This window comes from Heloderma suspectum, chromosome 11 (genome assembly GCF_057233095.1).
Source record: "Heloderma suspectum isolate Gila_16-S chromosome 11, 16-S_ref, whole genome shotgun sequence".
Lineage (NCBI taxonomy): Eukaryota > Metazoa > Chordata > Lepidosauria > Squamata > Helodermatidae > Heloderma > Heloderma suspectum.
The window spans coordinates 4,722,859-4,741,267 of record NC_139468.1 but is presented as its reverse complement, the minus strand read 5'-3'; the positions used below and the strand labels follow the sequence as shown (position 1 = coordinate 4,741,267).

Genomic DNA, 18,409 nt, shown 5'->3' with positions numbered 1-18,409 from the left:
TCTTTTATGATTACCTAATTCTGCCATGGACACAGTAGGAGAAGTCTCTCCGTTTGTAAAAGAGCAATAAGGAAAGAAGCCCGATGCAGGCGTGTAGTCACAGATCGGTTCTGGTTTGATTCCATTAATATCAAGCCCCGACTGGTCTGGAGAAGGCTGTATGTCTAAGTAGAAGCTGCTAACCGCGGAGTCTGCCTTGCTACCTTCAGGGGTATGCCCATCAATGTAATTACTGAGGTCATCGTGTAGCTCCGTTAGCCCGTTGGTCGTGATATTGTACGTCGGCGTCAGCGGCTCGGCCTCTCCGGGTTGCTGTTGGTGATCTCGCTGTTGCTGCTGCATCCGGTGTTTCTGCACTTCTGCATATAAGCTGTCCCTCTGCTTTTTTGACATTCGACCAAACTTTACAGCTGAAATATAGTCACAAGCAATATATTTTATCACCACCAGGGTCCCCCAGCTTAGATGATCAGACGCTACACTTTCCAGAAGCAGTAGTAAAATGCTATGTTAGAAAGGACACATCATTCCGATCGCTAGGGTAGCTATTAAGCAGCTTACGTGACTACAGCACATTGTCTGCTTGATTACACAGGTGAAATCGTATACTGGAAAGTCAGAAGACAGGCGTCATTCTGTTGGGCTAGTTTGAGCAAAAACCCCTGAACAGATCATGTGTGCATGATATCTCGGTCCTGCAGGAGCTATAGAGGAATTTGAGGAGATGACTCACATGGAAACGGGCATCAAAAAGATAATTTTAAAAAGAAAAAGAAATTAACAGAATTAGATTTCAGTTACATGAAATACACTGCAAATAGATTTGATTTGCATAGTAGTCTGAGTTCTCAATGTGGGTTTCCTGGGTCCAAAATGCTGGATTTCTTTCGGTCAAGAGAATCTACCGCTCTAGTTTGTCATCTGAGAGAGGAGCACGTTAATCCTTGCTGTAGTGATGCATCTATTAGCAGCAGGATTTCATAATCCCTTTACCAGTAATGGGGAAGGAAGAATATGGAAATATGAAGATTGGTTGAGAAGGAAAAATTACAGGACATCCATTATGTTGTATGAAGCCACAAAGTTTTGGAATAAGAGGTTCTTCTTTAAGAAAAAGACAGCATGCCTAGTGAGACCAGAGAGAAAGGTAGACATTTACTGTGGCATTTCATGACATAACAACATTTGGGTAATGTGGTGTGTGTCTCTGTCTGTGTCTGTACATGCAAGTGGTAAGAAATCCTAAAAGCTGCTAGGTGGGTCAATCCAAAATAAATTCAGTGACTTATGAGGCACAGAATATTTCAAGACTAATATTTTAAGAATGGGATGAGCAAGCAAAAAGCTAAGCAGTGCTGCACACACAAGACAGCTGACCTGAACTAGTAAAGCTCACCATCTCGGGACATCCCCACAGCGAGGCATTTCTGTAACCGACAGTGTTGGCAACGATTTCTACTAGTTCGATCAATCAAACAGTTCTTCTGACGAGGGCAGGAGTATGTGGCATTACTTTGCTGACTCCTCCTGAAAAAACCCTGTAGTATGATGAAAAAAATGCAAGAGGAAGACTCATCAGTGGCTGGATCCAAAGTATTAGCACATTACTTTGAAAAGGCAGCATGGTTAAGCGAACCATTTACCTTCAGAGAAAAAAGTACCATCAAGGTGTTTTTTTTTAAATAGATGTTATTACAGAATACATAAACTTACCCAAATAGATAAATATGGTCCTATGGTTATATATTTGTATGGTTATATATTTGTATAACATTTATATATTCTGTAATAAAATATTAATACATATTTTTACATAAATAGCTAGAAATTTTTAATTTATTTTTGTAAATTTCAGGACTAGTTCAATAAGGGCTGCTTTATACCTGTGTTCAATTGAATGTCTGCAAGTACTTGGTTGGAAAAACAGACAATATTTTTAAGAGTTGAAAGAGGCATTGCTTTCCAAGGTATACACACAAGTGCCCCACTGTTACTTCTAGTCAAACAGGTTTTGCAGGGTTTTGAAAGTACATAAAAAGCAACAACATCCTTGTTTGCCATAAACACCCCAAGCAGAGGCATCTTTCTTTTTCAAACTACCTTCAACTCCCTGAAAAAACTGCCACCAGTTTCCTTCCTTCATAAACTCAGGGCTAAACTTTACATTATGTATGTATGTATATTATTATTTTATTAGCAATACTTATATACAGCTTAATATAATAAAATCTCTAAGCCATAAGTTCAGTGACTAGATCTCCTAAAGTCTTTTTCTTTACTTCAAAGGAGCCATGGGGGAACAGGAGGGCCAATTTTAAAAGGAAAAGTGGTTCTGGGGTTAGGGGTGCTCTTAATAAGATTGAAGCTATTTCAAATCCAGCACAAGCCAGCTCCAAAGGGGTAGGCAGAACTCACTGACATTCTCAACTGATGTGCCCAGTTCAACACAGACAGAGGCGCATGAGTTAAACTTAAGGGACAGAAACACGATTTTCATTCATTTGTTCCTTTGGCAGAAGTACAGAGTGGATCAGAACATGGGCATCACTCGGCCCTCATGGAGAGGACAGGATAACAAACATTGATAGGTCTTCGGAGGTTATATATGTAACTTTTTTAAATTTATGGTGTGTGTGTGTGTGTGTGTGAGAGAGAGAGAGAGAGAGAGAGAGAGAGAGAGAGGATGTTGTAGGCTTAAAGGAAGACAGAAAGGTAATCTATTCCCACTTTCTTCTTCTGACTCATGACAGGGAACTCTATAATCCTTGTCAAAGGAATCAGTGTTGTATCTCTCGTATTGCCAGTTCTGTTTTTGTTTTTTAAAACTCAGACAGGAGGGACTAGGAAAGACCTTTGCAGAGACTCTGGAGAACTACTGCCTATGATAGATTGACCACTGATCTGGTTCAGTTTAAAGCAACTCATTAACTAATACACTCCTAAGCAAATAGCCTCTGGATTATGAAAGTTCATAAAGCAAGGCTACAATAGGAGAGCTGTGCTCTGGGATGAATAGGCAGAAGAGATCTCTAGCTGTCAACCAAGTGACCTATGAGACAATTCACATTTTTCTCCCCGTTTTAGAATCAGATACCAGAGTACCAAATGCATGTATGGTGTATCAACTGTGAATGGTGCAGACATATTTAAACAGCCAGACTTCATCCAATATACACAGAAGCTGGGGAACATATAGGAACATAGGAAGCTGTTTTATACCAGGTCAGGATACTTGTCCATTTAGGCCAGTGTTGTCTATTCTGACTGGTAATGGCCTGCCAAAGTGTTGGGGAGTGAACCTGGGACCTTCTCTGCCACAGAGCTATGTTCCCCCCACTTAATCTGGGAGGGTCCCTATCCATTCCCTGATTGCTGCTTCCATGTATATGATGGAGTCAACCCATCCAATTTCATGTGGATGTACGCACAAACACACACACAGCTCACCACTGACATACTGTTGTGCATTAACGTCTTTGTACTGGGGACATAGGAGAAATTCGCTTCCGAACTCAAATGAAGCAATCAGAGTAGGGCTGAGCAAAGTCCTCTCATTAATTCAGTATATTCATATGTGATGCAGAAACCATGATGCACTCTCAGATGCTCCAAATGTTTAAGCAAGTGCAGCGATCGTAGCTCAAAGTGGTTGATTCCAGTGAGATAGGCAACAAACTCACCATCAGAGCTGTGTGCAAATAGCCTCTTGAAATTCTCTACCTTACTTGTGGGCAGAGAAATTTGGGAGACAATGTCACCAAATTTCTCCAGGGGGAGGAGAAATTCTCAACCGTGCCTCCCAGGCAGGGCTCCCAATTGGAAGGGCTTGTATTTATTTATTTATTGCATTTATTTATTTATTGCATTTATACCCCGCCTTTTTTCCTCTTGCAAGGAACCCAAGGCGGCTTACATTATCCTCCTCCTCTCCATTTTATCCTCACAACAACAACCCTGTGAGGTAGGTTGGGCTGAGAGTGTGTGACTGGCCCAAAGTCACCCAGTGAGCTTCCATGGCCAAGTGGGGACTAGAACCCGGATCTCCCGGCTCCCAGTCCAACACTCTCGCCACTACACCACACTGGCTCTCTTGTAGAGAGACACCACACTTGTAGCATAGCTTCTTTCTTTTTTGATAAGGGTTTTGGAGGTCTTTGGGCTGCAACAGCATCAACTGTCTTGGCAGGCTGGCCCCAATTTGCATCCACCACAATGCAGGCGGGGGCAGTGCTGTGTCTGGCTCTAGGGACTTTATTGCTGTGCCAAAATCTGCCCTCCAATTTCCTGAAAGTTTTTCCCCCCTATGAAAGAGGCTTCCATTGTCCTGCCTCATTCACAGTGTTTCATAGCTTATTTGTGTGGTGTTTTTGAGCATACGTAATCACAGCTAGCCTCTCAGACTGCCTGCACATCCAGATCTGAAAAAGCCCTGTGGGAGGATTACCGCATGGTGCCTTAAACTGGGCTTTAATTGAAGTTTAAGAAGCTGAGGAGGTCACAGGCTGGCAGAGAGATGATTATACAATGAGAAACAGCTCACTCCTCAACTACCTCCTAAGCAAGGTAAGCCCAAGTAACCCAAACCCAACCCGTGAGAGTTTCTTCGAAATTTCTCCACCACTGAATTTCTTTTTGAAAGCAATTTCTCTTCTTTGAAATTGAATGAGAGTGGTTAAAAAAAAAATGTGGGAGAAATTTTTGGCACAGCACTGATCACAATACACCACAGAAATGTGCTACCTCCAGTACCAGAGGCAGTGAGCCTATGTGCACCAGTTGCTGGGGAAGATGGGCAAGAGGGTGCTGTCACGCTCATGCCCTGCTTGTGGGTTCCTGGTCGACAGCAGGTTGACCACTGTGTGAACAGAATGCTGGACTAGATGGACCCTTGGTCTGATCCAGCATAGGGGCGCTTCTTCTGTTCTTACATACCCCTAGTACCAGTGGCAGTGAGTCTATGTACATCAGTTGCTGGGGAACATGGGTGGGAGGGTGCTGTTGCACTCACGTCCTGCTTGTGGGTTTCCCGGGGGCCGCTGGTTGGCCACTGTGTGAACAGGATGCTGGACTAGATGGACTCTGGGGCTGATCCAGCAGGGCTCTTCTGATGTTCTTATATCATGCAAGTAACGAGTACTGTAGCGTCATGCCCCACAGCTTAGGCTTCTTCTGTGGCTCTGGACAATAGGACTCAGCAAACCCTCTTCTGATAACTACTTCTTTCATTTCAACAGTTATGTACCAGTTAAGTGCTATTGCGGTCTCGGCCCTTAGTTACTGTGCTAGAACTCCATCACACTCTCTCTCTGACCTCCCCCACCCGTTAATGGCTCTGGTCGTGCTGTATCCCTCCTCTCATGCGCAGTGCAATGTTAGGTGGGATGACCACAAGGTATGGAGCCACAGCACTCCCAGCCAGGGGTCTCCACCTTGACACAACAGTCCCATTCTTTTGCCCTTGTTTGAGCTGCCTGTTCCCGGAGACAGTTTCCCCTTCCCTGGACCCTTGTAGCCTTCCAGCAGCACTTCTTCCCTTTTCACACCTGTGTTGCCCCTCACCCCAAGGATCCTTGTGAAGCTCCAGTTCCCACATCCGCCACAAATTACCCTGATCCTCTTGCTTCCCAGATCACTTCTCTGAGGCCACACCTCTCCCGTAAGGCACTGTTCACCTATCAGCCTGAATACCCGCTCACACCAAGTGTCTTCATCCTCAGTGATGGTGGACAGGTGAGGATCAGGGAGGAAACAAACTGGCTAGCATAGGGTTATATCCAGCTGTAGCTACAATGCTGTTTTCACGAATGTAGCCGAGAACAAAACTGAACTGGGCTGCACCCACCAAACTCCTTGCTGAGAATAAATTACTTGCATTATGTTTTTAGTGTCTATGACATTTGCACAAAAGGATCTTCTTACATGTGAACCTAACAAAAATTATAGCGGTTTGGACTGCTAAAAATGGAAAACACAACCCTCCCCCCCACACACACACTTCATTTCTGCCATGTCAAAATCCTTTTTATACGCACAACATACTTTAAATACACACATATAATGCCCCCAAATAAACTCCTGCCAGGTGTATTTTTCTTTTGCTGGTCAGCTTGAATGAATAACTTATAAGGAAAGCTAAATTTGATGACATAAAGAGGAGGTTTCATCAAGGCTATTAATAGTGTCAATGAACTGATCTGCAGAGACAAACTTGTTTACTGTCCCTCCTCAAAGACAAGAAAAGAAATGCCTGTGTCTTGTAGGTGTAGAGATGATGCTTATATTTTCTCTCCTTCTCTCTCCTCCTCATTGCTTTTTGAGCCTGGCAGAGACTTGAACCACTAAGCTCGTATTTGGTCTTTTGACAATTTTCATTTAATGAATTGATTCCTACAGTTCATTAACATGCCCACTTCCACTTCTGTATACACATATGTCTTAATTAGCTGCTCATTGGCTGTTTAATTACAAGAAAACAGCTGACAGCTGCCTTGTTGCATCCTAATGGCAGACACTCTGAAAAGGATATTCCACCAGCCTGTGACAACAAAGACTTATTCATAAGCCCATGATTTATGGCGAACACTTACACATTTCCACGTATCATTACGTTTCACAATATACTAGTAATTGCCAATTAGGAATCAGAGAGTTGTCCCCCCCCATTCTTTTTTATTTTCTAAAGCAAACTCTGAATTTATTTTTTAAACAAGCAAAAATAAAAAAATAAAAATCGGTGTTCTGACTGTAGAAATTTGGGCTCCTGCTCACAGAAATTTGGGTTCACATTGCAAAGAACGTTGAAGCATTTTATACAGAATTCTTGATTCTCTGTGTATGGCACACCAGTGACTTTTTATTGTTGCAATTCCGGAAAGGCAGCTAACTTCAGTTTTGCAGTGTCTTATTATTTTTATTAGAAACCCTATGATTCACCATTGTGAAACATTTACAAAGGATGAGTGCATACTTAGGATCACTTAACAATTAAGATATAACCTAAGACACAACTAAACAAACATGAGAAGAGTCCTGCTGGATCAGACCAAGGGTCCATCTAGTCCAGCCTTTTGTTCCCACAGTGGCAAACCAGATACCACTGGGGAACTCACAAGCCGGACACGAGTGCAATGGCACCCTCCCGCTCATGTTCCCCAGCAGCCGGTTGACAGCCTCTGGTACTGGAGGTAGCATATAGCCGTCAGGACTAGTAGCCACTGCTGGCATTCTCCTCCATGTTGTCTAATCTTGGAAGAAGCTGATTATCTAGATCCATTTCAGCTGGGCTTCAGGCCTGGGCATGGGACAGAAACGGCCTTGGTCGCCTTGGTAGATGATATGAGGAGGGCTCTGGATAGGGGCGAATGCTCCCTCCTTATTCTCCTCGACCTCTCAGTGGCTTTTGATACCGTTGACCATGGTATCCTCCTGGACTACCTGGAGGGGTTGGGCATTGGAGACACCGTATTACGGTGGTTCTGGTCCTTCCTCTCTGGCAGGTACCAGAGGGTAGCACTGGGAGAGGAGGTTTCAGACCCATGGCTGCTCACTTGTGGGGTGCCACAGGGTTCCATCCTCTCCCTGATGCTATGTAACATCTATGTGAAGCCGCTGGGGGCTATCATCAGGAGGTCTGGGGTGCAGTGTCATCAGTATGTGGATGACACGCAGCTCTACCTCTCGTTCAAATCTTCACCAAGGTTGGCTGTAGAATCCCTGTCCAAATGTCTGGAGATGGGGAGTGGCTGGATGGGGAGGAACAAGCTGAAGCTGAACCCTGACAAGACCGAGGTACTTTTGGTGGGTGACAAGAGGAGGTTGGGGGATGTTGACTTGGTGTTGAATGGGGTATGGCTACCCTTGAAAGACCAGGTCTGCAGCTTGGGGGTCATCTTAGACTCTCAGCTGTCCATGGAGGCTCAGGTGTCAGCTGTGAGCCGGACAGCGCTGTACCAACTCCATCTGATACGGTGGCTGCACCCCTACCTTCCCGACCATCTGCTCCTATCGGTAGTACATGCCCTGCTCTCATTTAGACTATTGTAATGCGCTCTTCGTGGGGTTACCCTTGAAGACGGTTCGGAAGCTGCAGCTGGTACAGAATGCAGCGCCTCGCCTGATTAAAGGCAGCCGTCGGCAACATCACATCACTCCAGTGCTGAAGGAGCCACACTGGCTACCAGTTGTTTTCTGGGCCAAATTCAAGGTGTTGGTTTTGATCTTTAAAACCCTATACGGTTCTGGCCCAGCCTATCTCAAGGAGCACCTCCAGGAACACCAAATAGGCCGCTTAACAAGATCAGCCTTGGATGGCCTTCTCTCTGTCCCATCAGCCAGGACAGCTAGGCTGGTGAGGACGAGGGAGAGGGCCTTTTTTGTGGTGGCCCCCACTCTGTGGAACTCCCTCCCTAGGGAACTCCGCCATGCCCCCTCTTCAATGAGCTTCCGCCACGCATTAAAAACGTGGTTGTTCACGCAGGCATTTGGGGTGGGCTAGGGTAATTTTAGAAATGTGATGTTTTTAATGTTGAATTTTATTGTATGAACTGTTTTTATTGTTGTACATTGCCCAGAGTGGCTGGGTGACCAGCCAGATGGGCGATTAATAAATTTAATTAATAAATAAATAATCCCCTTTTAAAGCCATCCAAGTTGGTGGCCGTCACTACATCCTGTTGGAAGTGAATTCCATAGTTGAAGTATACATTGTGTGAAGCGATCCTTAGTATGCACTCTTGCTTAAGAACAAAAGATCAGACAAAAGTTCACCTAGTCCAACATTCTTTGCAGGAATCCCAGCAACTAGAAGTGGTAGACAGTCCACCCTTTGCTGCCCTAGAGAGTGACTGGTTTATTGTGGCATGAACCGGTGTAGGCAACAGCCCAGCTCAAAGTTTCATGCAGCAGATGGACTGGCAGAATGCCTATGACATCTCACATTCTAGGCCCCCTTTTATCCCATGGCATAATCAATCAAGTCAGTACCCACTTCGCTGTGGAATCAGTGCTCTCGTCCTGTTCTATCCTTGATTTTAAAGCCTTAAGCTATCAGAATAAAAATGTTCCTGGCACGTTTGCAGTTTCCTCCACAGGCCAACTTGTGGCATGTGTACAAACCACGCAACCAACAGACCTCCTAAGGGAAACTCGGCAGAACACAATTTTATTGCCACGTAAGTCCAGTGAGGCTACTCCTCCTTGGCAAAGGAAATGGAATATATTTTCTGGAATATAAATGGAATATAAAACTAAAATATATGTATGAATAGTAAATTACTAAGGCATCCAACATTGTTTGCATTTCTGCCTGAATATAGCCTGTGCAGGAGGGATGTGGTAGACTGACTGTGCCTGGCGGGGTAAGGATCAAGGAGCCCCTGATCCTGCAACTTTAACAAACCCTGGGCTTCAGGGTTTCAAGCCTGGGGAAGCTTTTCCAGACTGGAGCAGGGGAAATGACACAGCTGTGATTCCTGGACACTCCCACTCAGAAGGAAGTTTCAATGGGGCAAAGAAGGGGCTCTTGAAGGCTAGCACAGGCGGCGAAGCAGGGAATCAAACAAGAACTGAGGAAGAGACAGAGGAGAAAACCTCCAGTCCCATACTGGTCAGATGGAGGCTGGGTCAACAGTGGCAGAAACAGAACGAAGCTTACTCTGTGTTTGCAGAAGCCTGGTTTGCTGTTATAAACTCCTATAAAAGCTGCAATTTTCCTATAGGCATTGTGCTGCGAATAAGTTCAAAGGGCGTGTCCGGCCCACAAGCAAGGTTCTGGCTGCAACTTTTAAAGCCCTATATGGCTCAGAATGCCAATACCTCAAGGACTGTCTTTCCCTGTATGAACCGACCAGGCCCCTGAGCTCAGCTTTACCTTCTCTATCTGCCTCCTCCAAAAGTTGTTCAGGGGGCGTCAGTTTGGGAATGGGCCTTTTCTGTTTATAGCCCTGTTTATGGAACACTGTCCCCAAGGAAGCTTGCCTGGCCCCGACACTGCCATCTTTTTGGCACAAGGTGAAGACATACTTATCTTCCCAGGCATTTGGACATTAGTTATGGCCCCATTGTTGTGGAATGTTTTGTGGTGTTCATTCTAGACTGTATTATTGTGCTGATTATGGTTTATATTGATATTGAAGTTTTTTCCTGTTATATTTATCATGGATTTCTGTATTATGAGTGTAAGTGGCTTCAAGACTGCTTTTTGTGGCGGGCCGTGATGCATAAAATTCATAGTAATTTATTATTTATTCAAATACAGGATGAAAATAAATACATCCCAGCAGTAAGTACTGCTGGTGGTGGGAAGGTGTCCATAATTTCAGTCTCAAGTAATTGTTATTTCCTGTTGTACTGTTCTCCATAATAGACCCAGCTGCAAGGCAGCAACATCCCAATATAGACAAACCCCTAAAAAGATTACTGGTCCCAACATCTTTCCAGGAAATTCCAGGTCCCAACATCTTTCCAGGAAATTACAAGCCAAATTTGTCAAATAAGGAATATGCATGTTAAAAAGGTAGTGGTTTCTGTTAGAAGAGCAATCAGCTTGATTAACACTGGGAATCAGAATGGATCCAATAAATCTTTGTATATGCAAAGGAATCTGAGGAATGTTACACGGAGTAGCAACGATCAAGGTGAGAGCCACATGGAACTCAGACTGACAAATATATTTGGACAAGTGCTTTTTAACTTATTCATAAGTGATCTGGAATTAGGAGTGAGCACTGAGGTTGCCAAGTTTGCTGATGATACCAAATTATTTAGGGTGGTTAAAACAAAAAAGGGACTTTGAAGAGCTCCCAAAGGATCTCCCCCAACTGGGAGAATGGGCATTAAAATGGCAAATGCAGTTCCATGTAAGCAAGTGCAAAGTGATGTACACTGAAATCCCACTTCATGTTGAAGATGAGATCTGAGCTAGGGGTGGCTGACCAAGAAAGACTTTGCAGTTGTGACAGACACCTGAATGGAAACATCGCCCCAGCCTATGGCTGTTGTGAAAAAAGTAAATTTCATGTTGAGCACAATTAGAAAAGGAACTGAAAATAAATATAGCCAATATCATACTGCCCTTACACAAATCTATAGTGCAACCACATTTGGAATACTGTGTACAGTTCTGGGCACCACACCTCAAAAAGAATATTGTAGAGTAGGAAAAGGTGCAGAAATTTCAGCCAAAATGATCAAGGGGCAGGAGCAACGCCCCTGTGAGGGAAGGTTGTAACATCTGGGACTGTTTAGCTTAGAAAAAAGGCAGGTATGGGGAGATGTGACAGAGGCGTGCAAAATTATGCATGGTATGGAGCAGGTGGCTAGGGAGACATTTTTCTCCCTCTTTCATAATACTAGGACCCGGGGTCTAGATTCAGGACAGATAAAAGGAAGTAGTTCTTCACACAGTGCATAGTTAAACTATGGGATTCAATAGCTACTAGTCATGATGGCTACACATTACTTCCAGTACCAGAGGCAGTATGCCTTTATATACCAATTGCTGAGGAACACTAGCGGGGGGGGGGCTGTTGTACTTATGTCCTCCTTGTGGGCTTCCCTCGAGCAGCTGGTTTGCTCCTGTGTGAACAGAAAGCTGGACTAGTCCCTGATCAGATCTGAGCTGGTGGTGACTGACCAAGAAAGCTCTTGCAGCTGTGCTGGACACCTCAATGTCGCCCCAGCCTGTGGCCGTTGTGAAAAAGGCAAATATCTGTGGTCTGATTCAGCAGGGCTCTTCTTATATCCTGATGTGATGAACTGGTCTCTATTGACTGTACAGCTTCGTTTTTTTAAAAGCCTCTCCCCCTCCACTTTACTTTCAGCAAAGCTTCCAGGCTAGTCAGGTCTACCTGGAGGTTGGTTAATCCTGTTTGTCACATGGGGAGAAAGTTATGGATTGTCTGCCTATCAGACTGTCCTCCTGGAATTCCCCGGTTGAAATGTCAGTTTGCTAGTTACCTAGGAGGGGTGTCAGGTAGGTACTTGATCCTGTCCTGGACTCTCAGATGTAAATGCTAATGTCTGCTAAACAGACTTCACTGAGAGTTTACCATTCCTGCCTTGCTTAGCCGTGACTGGCATTTCACATGCCCCCCTTTTGGAATAATAGCTGGTTTGTGGCATGGGATGGGTGGACACTTCTGCCCAGCTGCGAAGAGTTTGAAGCTTAAAACAGGGGTCAGGCAAAGAAGTCTGTGTTCCTTTTTGATTAATTCATAAGCGACCATGTGGCTGAACTGGAAAACCCAGAACCATGTGGCTGACTCCATGTTTGAAATGGCTTAGAACAAAAGTGCTTCTGGGAGTCTGAGTGACTCTGGGACCCTGCTAGGCACTATCATCCAAGCGAAGCAGCAAAGCTTGGCTGCAAAGGGAAATAAAAGGATTTTAAAGTGAGATTCAGCTGTCTCTCTCTAACAAAGATAATTGTATTTGTTCATTTAAAGTATTTGATACCACTTTTCCATGGTTTACAACTAAATTCAATACAAAGCCATCAAAATACAAAACAAGAGACCTGCATCAACAAAAGCCATCCAAAATTGTATAAAACCAGAAAAAGCAAGACAATAGCTATCATCAATCAACCATTAAAAGCCTTGGAAAATAATAGGCCTTATCCTGTCACGTAAGCAATAAAAAAGAGACAGCGGCAGCCAAACTATCCTAGGGAGGGCATTTCATAACCAGGGTACCACCACTGAAAAGGCCCCGTGAGGGTGCCTGTAGAAGGACCTCTAATCTAAATTTTAAATTCTGGGCAGTTTCATAGACTTTTAAGTACTCAGGTCCCAAGCTGTTTAGGACATCCTTTTATCTTAGAAAGATCAGTCTGACCAGATATTTATAACTGATTGCTCCCACATTTATACCAGAACAAAGACTGCTAGTTTATACCAGAACTAAGACTCCTTAGGTACATATTTTCTTGCAAAGGGCTCCCCGACAACTTTAACAAGGGGAATCCAGAACTATGGCTGGAGTAAATGGAAAGTGGATGGCCCTGAGCCTAAAAAGGTTATTCCCTATTGCTTGTGTTTCTTATGGGGTTGCCCAGAGCACCTAGGATACCAATATAGTATTTACAAGTGGATTAAAGCACTGTGCAGGCTTTGACTAAGAGTTTTATTCCTGCAAAGGCCTCCTGGAAGTTAAAAAGCAAAAGGGCGAGCAGGATAATTTTTAAAGGACAGGCTCAAATCTGCATTTGGCTCTAGCCCTATTCAGGCATTCTCCTCCTCATTAGATCAAAACAGCATGGCAGAAGAGGAAGGACACATTAGCACATCCCTCTCCCTTGCAACCCAGTGTGGTAGAGCCAGTGTGGTGTAGTGGCAAGAGTGTTGGACTAGGAGCTGGGAGATCCGGGTTCTAGTCCCCACTCGGCCATGGAAGCTCACTGGGTGACTTTGGGCCAGTCACAGACTCTCAGCCCAACCCACTTCACAGGGTTGTTGTGAGGATAAAATGGAGAGGAGGATGATAATGTAAGCCGCCTTGGGTTCCTTGCAAGAGGAAAAAAGGCAGGGTATAAATGCAATAAATAAATAAAAATAAATAAAACCCAATCGCCGCCCCTGCCACCCTCCATGCACAAGGAAGAACACCCGAATAGGGCTTTTGTGTCCTCCTTATCACTTTTTTAAAGCTAGTAACTGGCAGTGACGTTTGCATAAAGCAAAACTCTTTTACAGGACCACATTTTACAGAAATGTCTCCATGGGATAAGCACAAGGGTAGGGTAGCGTGGGGTAGGGTGAAGAATCACAGTTGCAGCCTCCCGAAAGAAAAGAAGCCTTTACTCTCCTCTAAATTCAGTGTCGTTTTAGAGAGAAGCTTATTCAGAGGGTAAGAACAAGTGTGAATGTAGACAAATCGTGCTTCAGGGGGGAAAACACAACAAAGTGTTTTACAGTTTGTCTGTGGTAGTTTACTAATTGAATTGATTAGAGATAACTGGGTGCAAAATCAAATTTTCATCTTGCACACAGATAAGCCAGCCAGCCAAAGGTTAAACACACCTTTTCCAGGTGTGTGTGTGTGTGTGTGTGTATATATGTATGTGTGTGTGTGTGTGTGTGTGTATATATATATATATATATATATATATATATAAATAAATAAATAATTTTTAAAGCTTACCTTGCAGCCCTCACAGGTAATGACACCATAATGGATTCCTGATGATTTGTCTCCACAGATCTTGCATGGAATAATTTCAATTTGAGCTGCAACAGAAGGCACACAATCAGTTAATTATATTTTCTTTTAAACACCTTATAAAAAGTGTTCCCTGATCAGCATTTGTACAGTGAAAACTAATAACCTGCTCAACATTCTACCACATTAACTATTCATTGCTGAACTGTGAGGGTTCCCCATGGGCCTTGTACTAATTTATGGTTGCTTGTTATATAATAGCTTTCAGGTTATTAAAATGGGTCATTTGAGAAGGTGCTTAAAAACTCACAACGTTGTCAGATTTAGTGTTTCAAAGTCAAGAGGCGTTAGACCCAAGAGTTCCCGCTTTGGCCAAAAAAAATACCACAAAGCAAGATGGTGCATACAGTAGAAACCAAACATATAAAAAATAAGAAACACCCACACATACACACAAAATAATTTCATAAAAACTAAAACATCACCAGGAAAGATTTAAAAAGTCCAGATAGAATTCCAATAAAGCTAGATGAGAAAGAACAGCATGAAGCAAACCAATATCTGCTCTGCTATGGATTCAGTGTGCAAGTCACCAATCCAGTTCACATGTCAAGGTAAGCCAGAACTGTTCTGAATTCTGCCTTACCGTGAATGAGCAGGTGGGCTGGTACATGCTGCTCTACAGCTCCCGCTAGGCTTGTCCTACCAGCAAGTGGCTAAACACGCCAGGAACTCTTCCTCCATAGTTAGTTTAGCATGACGTCAAGCCAATGTCATAAGCTGGGTGTTTTGTTGGCTCATGGCTCTGGCTTGTCAGGAGAGCAGCAAACCAGAGTTCCTGGTTCAGATATCATGCCTTACAAACTACGGATGGGCTGACCCTGGCTTGTTTAGCTGCTCCTGATGGCAGAAGCAATTGAACAGTGTACACCAGTACGTCTGCTCGCTCACAGGAAGCGAGAGCGCATCCCTAGCCAAACTGTGCATTTCTGACAGCATGCGGGTGGTCAGAAAAGGATTCTTGCCCGTATGTGCTGCCTTGCTATTGGGAAACTATAATCAATAAGGCTGTGGCATGCTTTTCTTCCAAAGGGTGTTCTGTTTGGTTCCTTTCCCCCTTCCACCTCTACTCTGCCTGTGGGCACACGCTGTCTAATTAAAACAGACCCCTGATCAGAAGTTTCTGTACCTCACATTTGCTTATACAGGGCAAATTCAATGAATGCAAAACTGACGGTGTACAAGCTATGCTATTTTCCCTATTTTTTCCCCGGGGGAAAAGAATCTAGGTGTTTCCCCACTGGCATTTGCATGCCAAAGCTTTCATCTTTCACATGCAAATAGGCACTTGCTCAACTCTTGTTCATACGCAAACAAGACAAGAGTGAGAAACTCAGTGAAAATAAATGTATGGCATAGATAAAGGACACACATTTCCAGCTTTGTTTCACTATTATTCAAATTTTCCATATTTTCACACTTTTAACATTTTTGCACTATTATTCACTTCGCACTGTTAGTCACTGTTATTTTCACATATGCACATTTCCAGCTTTGTCTCACTATTATTCACACTATTGTTTCAGCTTTGTTTCACTATTATTCACATTTCCAGCTTTGTCTCACTATTATTCACACTATTGTTTCAGCTTTGTTTCACTATTATTCACATTTCCAGCTTTGTCTCCCTATTATTCACATTATTATTTCAGCTTTGCTTCATAATATTCACATTTCCAGCTTTGTCTCCCTATTATGCACATTATTATTTCAGCTTTGTTTCACTATTATTCACATTTCCAGCTTTGTCTCCCTATTATGCACATTATTATTTCAGCTTTGTTTCACTATTATTCACATTTCCAGCTTTGTCTCCCTATTATTCACATTATTTCAGCTTTGTTTCACTGTTATTCACATTTCCAGCTTTGTCTCACTATTATTGAGCTAAGTCCCACTGAAGTTCCTTTAGAAAAGAACCCAAGTTGCAGAGCACCGCTTAGTCCATTGGCTTGTTATCATCCAAATAGTAACATTTTCCAAGTAACACAAAATATGATAACTTTAGGGAAAAAAATAATTTCGGATTAGAACTATAATTCGGGCTCATTCTAATATAATAGGAATATGGACGGATTTTGATTCACACATTTAAACATTATTTCTTAAGCATACATTAACAGAGACGCTCCAACACTGAAATTCTTACAGTTGTTCCAACATTTGGGGGGAATCCTCAGATCTTCAAGGACTCTCTCAGAAAGCACTGCTTACGTCTGGCAAGGAGAGAGCTGCTATGAGCCACTCACTCTCCCAGCAGGTCCAGACTTTTTCTTCAGCAGAAAGGAAGAAGAAGATTAGCCTTTGGGGCTGTTCTCACAACTGCAGCGAGAAGCAGGTGAGCTCTTTCTGCCTCTCTGGCTGCTGAAGAAATACGGAGTCCCTCCAAGTAAGGTAAATGAACAATGGTTGGGAGCAGATCTCTCCTTACCAGGAATGCAGGGCAAGGAGATAGCTGGAATTGAGTCTCCAGCTATGGCAGCCCGCTGTCGCTGTCAGAACCAAGAGCTGCAACAGGTGAACGGAGCTTTGGTAAAGATGGCGCCTGCTCTAGACACAACTACGTCAACCAGACTTTCATAAAAACTTCCCACCACCAGACTCATTTAGGTTAGTGGTTACAATGTGGCAGGTTTGGGAAATCCACACAAACGCTGAAAAAGCACAGGATGTGGTGTTGAGCACAAAGTCTTCGTTTATGGATGTGAAGACAGGATGAAAGTGTGTGGGCAGCTTCTGACGAAATCGCAAAAGCCAGAATAGCAGTTGAGTAAGATTCTGGGTGCAGAGTGTCAATGACCCGCATAGTGCCTTGCCTCTCTCTACGACTAACCATCGGAGAAAAAGTTAAGCAAAGTAAACAAGAGCAGATAAATCCACTCATAATTCATACAGGTTGTGGAATTCAGTTTCCTTAGTGGAGAATTAGCTCAGATATCTATGAGCAGGTGCTCTGTAGCTTTGGCCAGTCAGTCAGGCGCAGGAGGGCGCCTCAGAAAATGCTGCAGGGCTTGGCTCCAATCCTGGAAAGCACTTAATGAGACCCTTCAAGCCCGCACCTGATTTTATGTACAATTTCAGCTAATCATATGGTTAAATAGAAGCACTAGACTGATTGTTACATAACATCTGAAGTTGCTGAATTTTTCTCTGTTGCAGTTAAGTTGAGAGCTCACTTAACCTGTTTTTGGTTTGCTCAGCATGGCTAATCCACTGTAGGTCTGTGTGTGTGTGTGTGTATAAGGTGATTTACATATTCTTGTCAATATACCTTTTATACCTTGCTTCTTCAATCTGGTAATGGACTGCAATAAACAGATTTGGACATAGCATGCACTGGCCGCATAAGGAAGGAATGAGGAACCAGATATCAGACCACAACTTGGGCCAGATCTACACCTCGTGTCATATCGATACGACCCCATCCTGGGGACGCTATATCCCTCTTGTGCATTTATACCTTGTCGCGCACACAATGACATCTGTTGTGGTATTTTGGATAATACAGGAATAAAAAGCGGGCAAAACACTCGAGAAGCAGTATGCGGAATGTGCCCCAACACTTATCAGTGCACTTCAATACTGATAAAAAGCAGAACTAGCCATGATCTATGTTAAGAAGCCATCATACTGTTCTATATACGTATTGATTCCCAGGACTGGGGCAGGATCCACCAATGTGTCACAATATATGAAAATGAGTTGCTGGGCCTACAACAGAAGGCAGTGAAGACAAGAAAGGTCAGGTGACATGAATCTAGCCCGGAAGACAAGCTGAACAGGCCAATAGTATGAACTCTCTTTCTTTCTTTACCGTATTCCATATGGCTTTAAGTTTTCCATTCTTCACCTCTTCCTATTTATGTAATTTTAGCTTGCCGTTCTGCTCAAGGCAGCTAACGTTAAACAAATTAATAAACAATAAACTGATTAAAAACAAAATCTTAATTAAAACATAAACACAAATAAATTAAAATCACAATTAAAAACAAAACAGCGAAGAGAAATAAATTGCACCAACCACTTAAAAATCCAGCTTATATGCTAAAGGCCTGTCTGAATAAAAATGTCTTTGCTGGCAGGACAACAAAAAGGGAGCCAACCTAGCCTCTCTGGGCAGGGAGTTCCAGAGTCTGGGAGAGGCCACCGAGAAGGCCCTTTCTTGGGTTCCCATCAAAGGCACCTCTGATGG

General features: G+C 43.4%; 1 protein-coding gene across 6 annotated transcripts in view; it reads right to left on the bottom strand.

Moving 5' to 3' along the window:
- The window catches only part of RORA (RAR related orphan receptor A), a 511,382-nt gene that overhangs the window by 16,200 nt on the left and 476,773 nt on the right, over positions 1-18,409 (bottom strand). For 3 of the 6 annotated variants that reach the window (XM_084816677.1, XM_084816678.1, XM_084816680.1), the window contains 3 exons: positions 14,140-14,225; positions 1,397-1,538; positions 15-410 (listed from right to left, as the gene is read on the bottom strand). In XM_084816677.1, coding sequence (XP_084672803.1) covers positions 15-410; positions 1,397-1,538; positions 14,140-14,225 — 624 coding nt within the window. The remainder of the gene's footprint in view (positions 1-14; positions 411-1,396; positions 1,539-14,139; positions 14,226-18,409) is intronic. The other 3 variants (XM_084816681.1, XM_084816682.1, XM_084816683.1) reach the window with 2 other exon arrangements.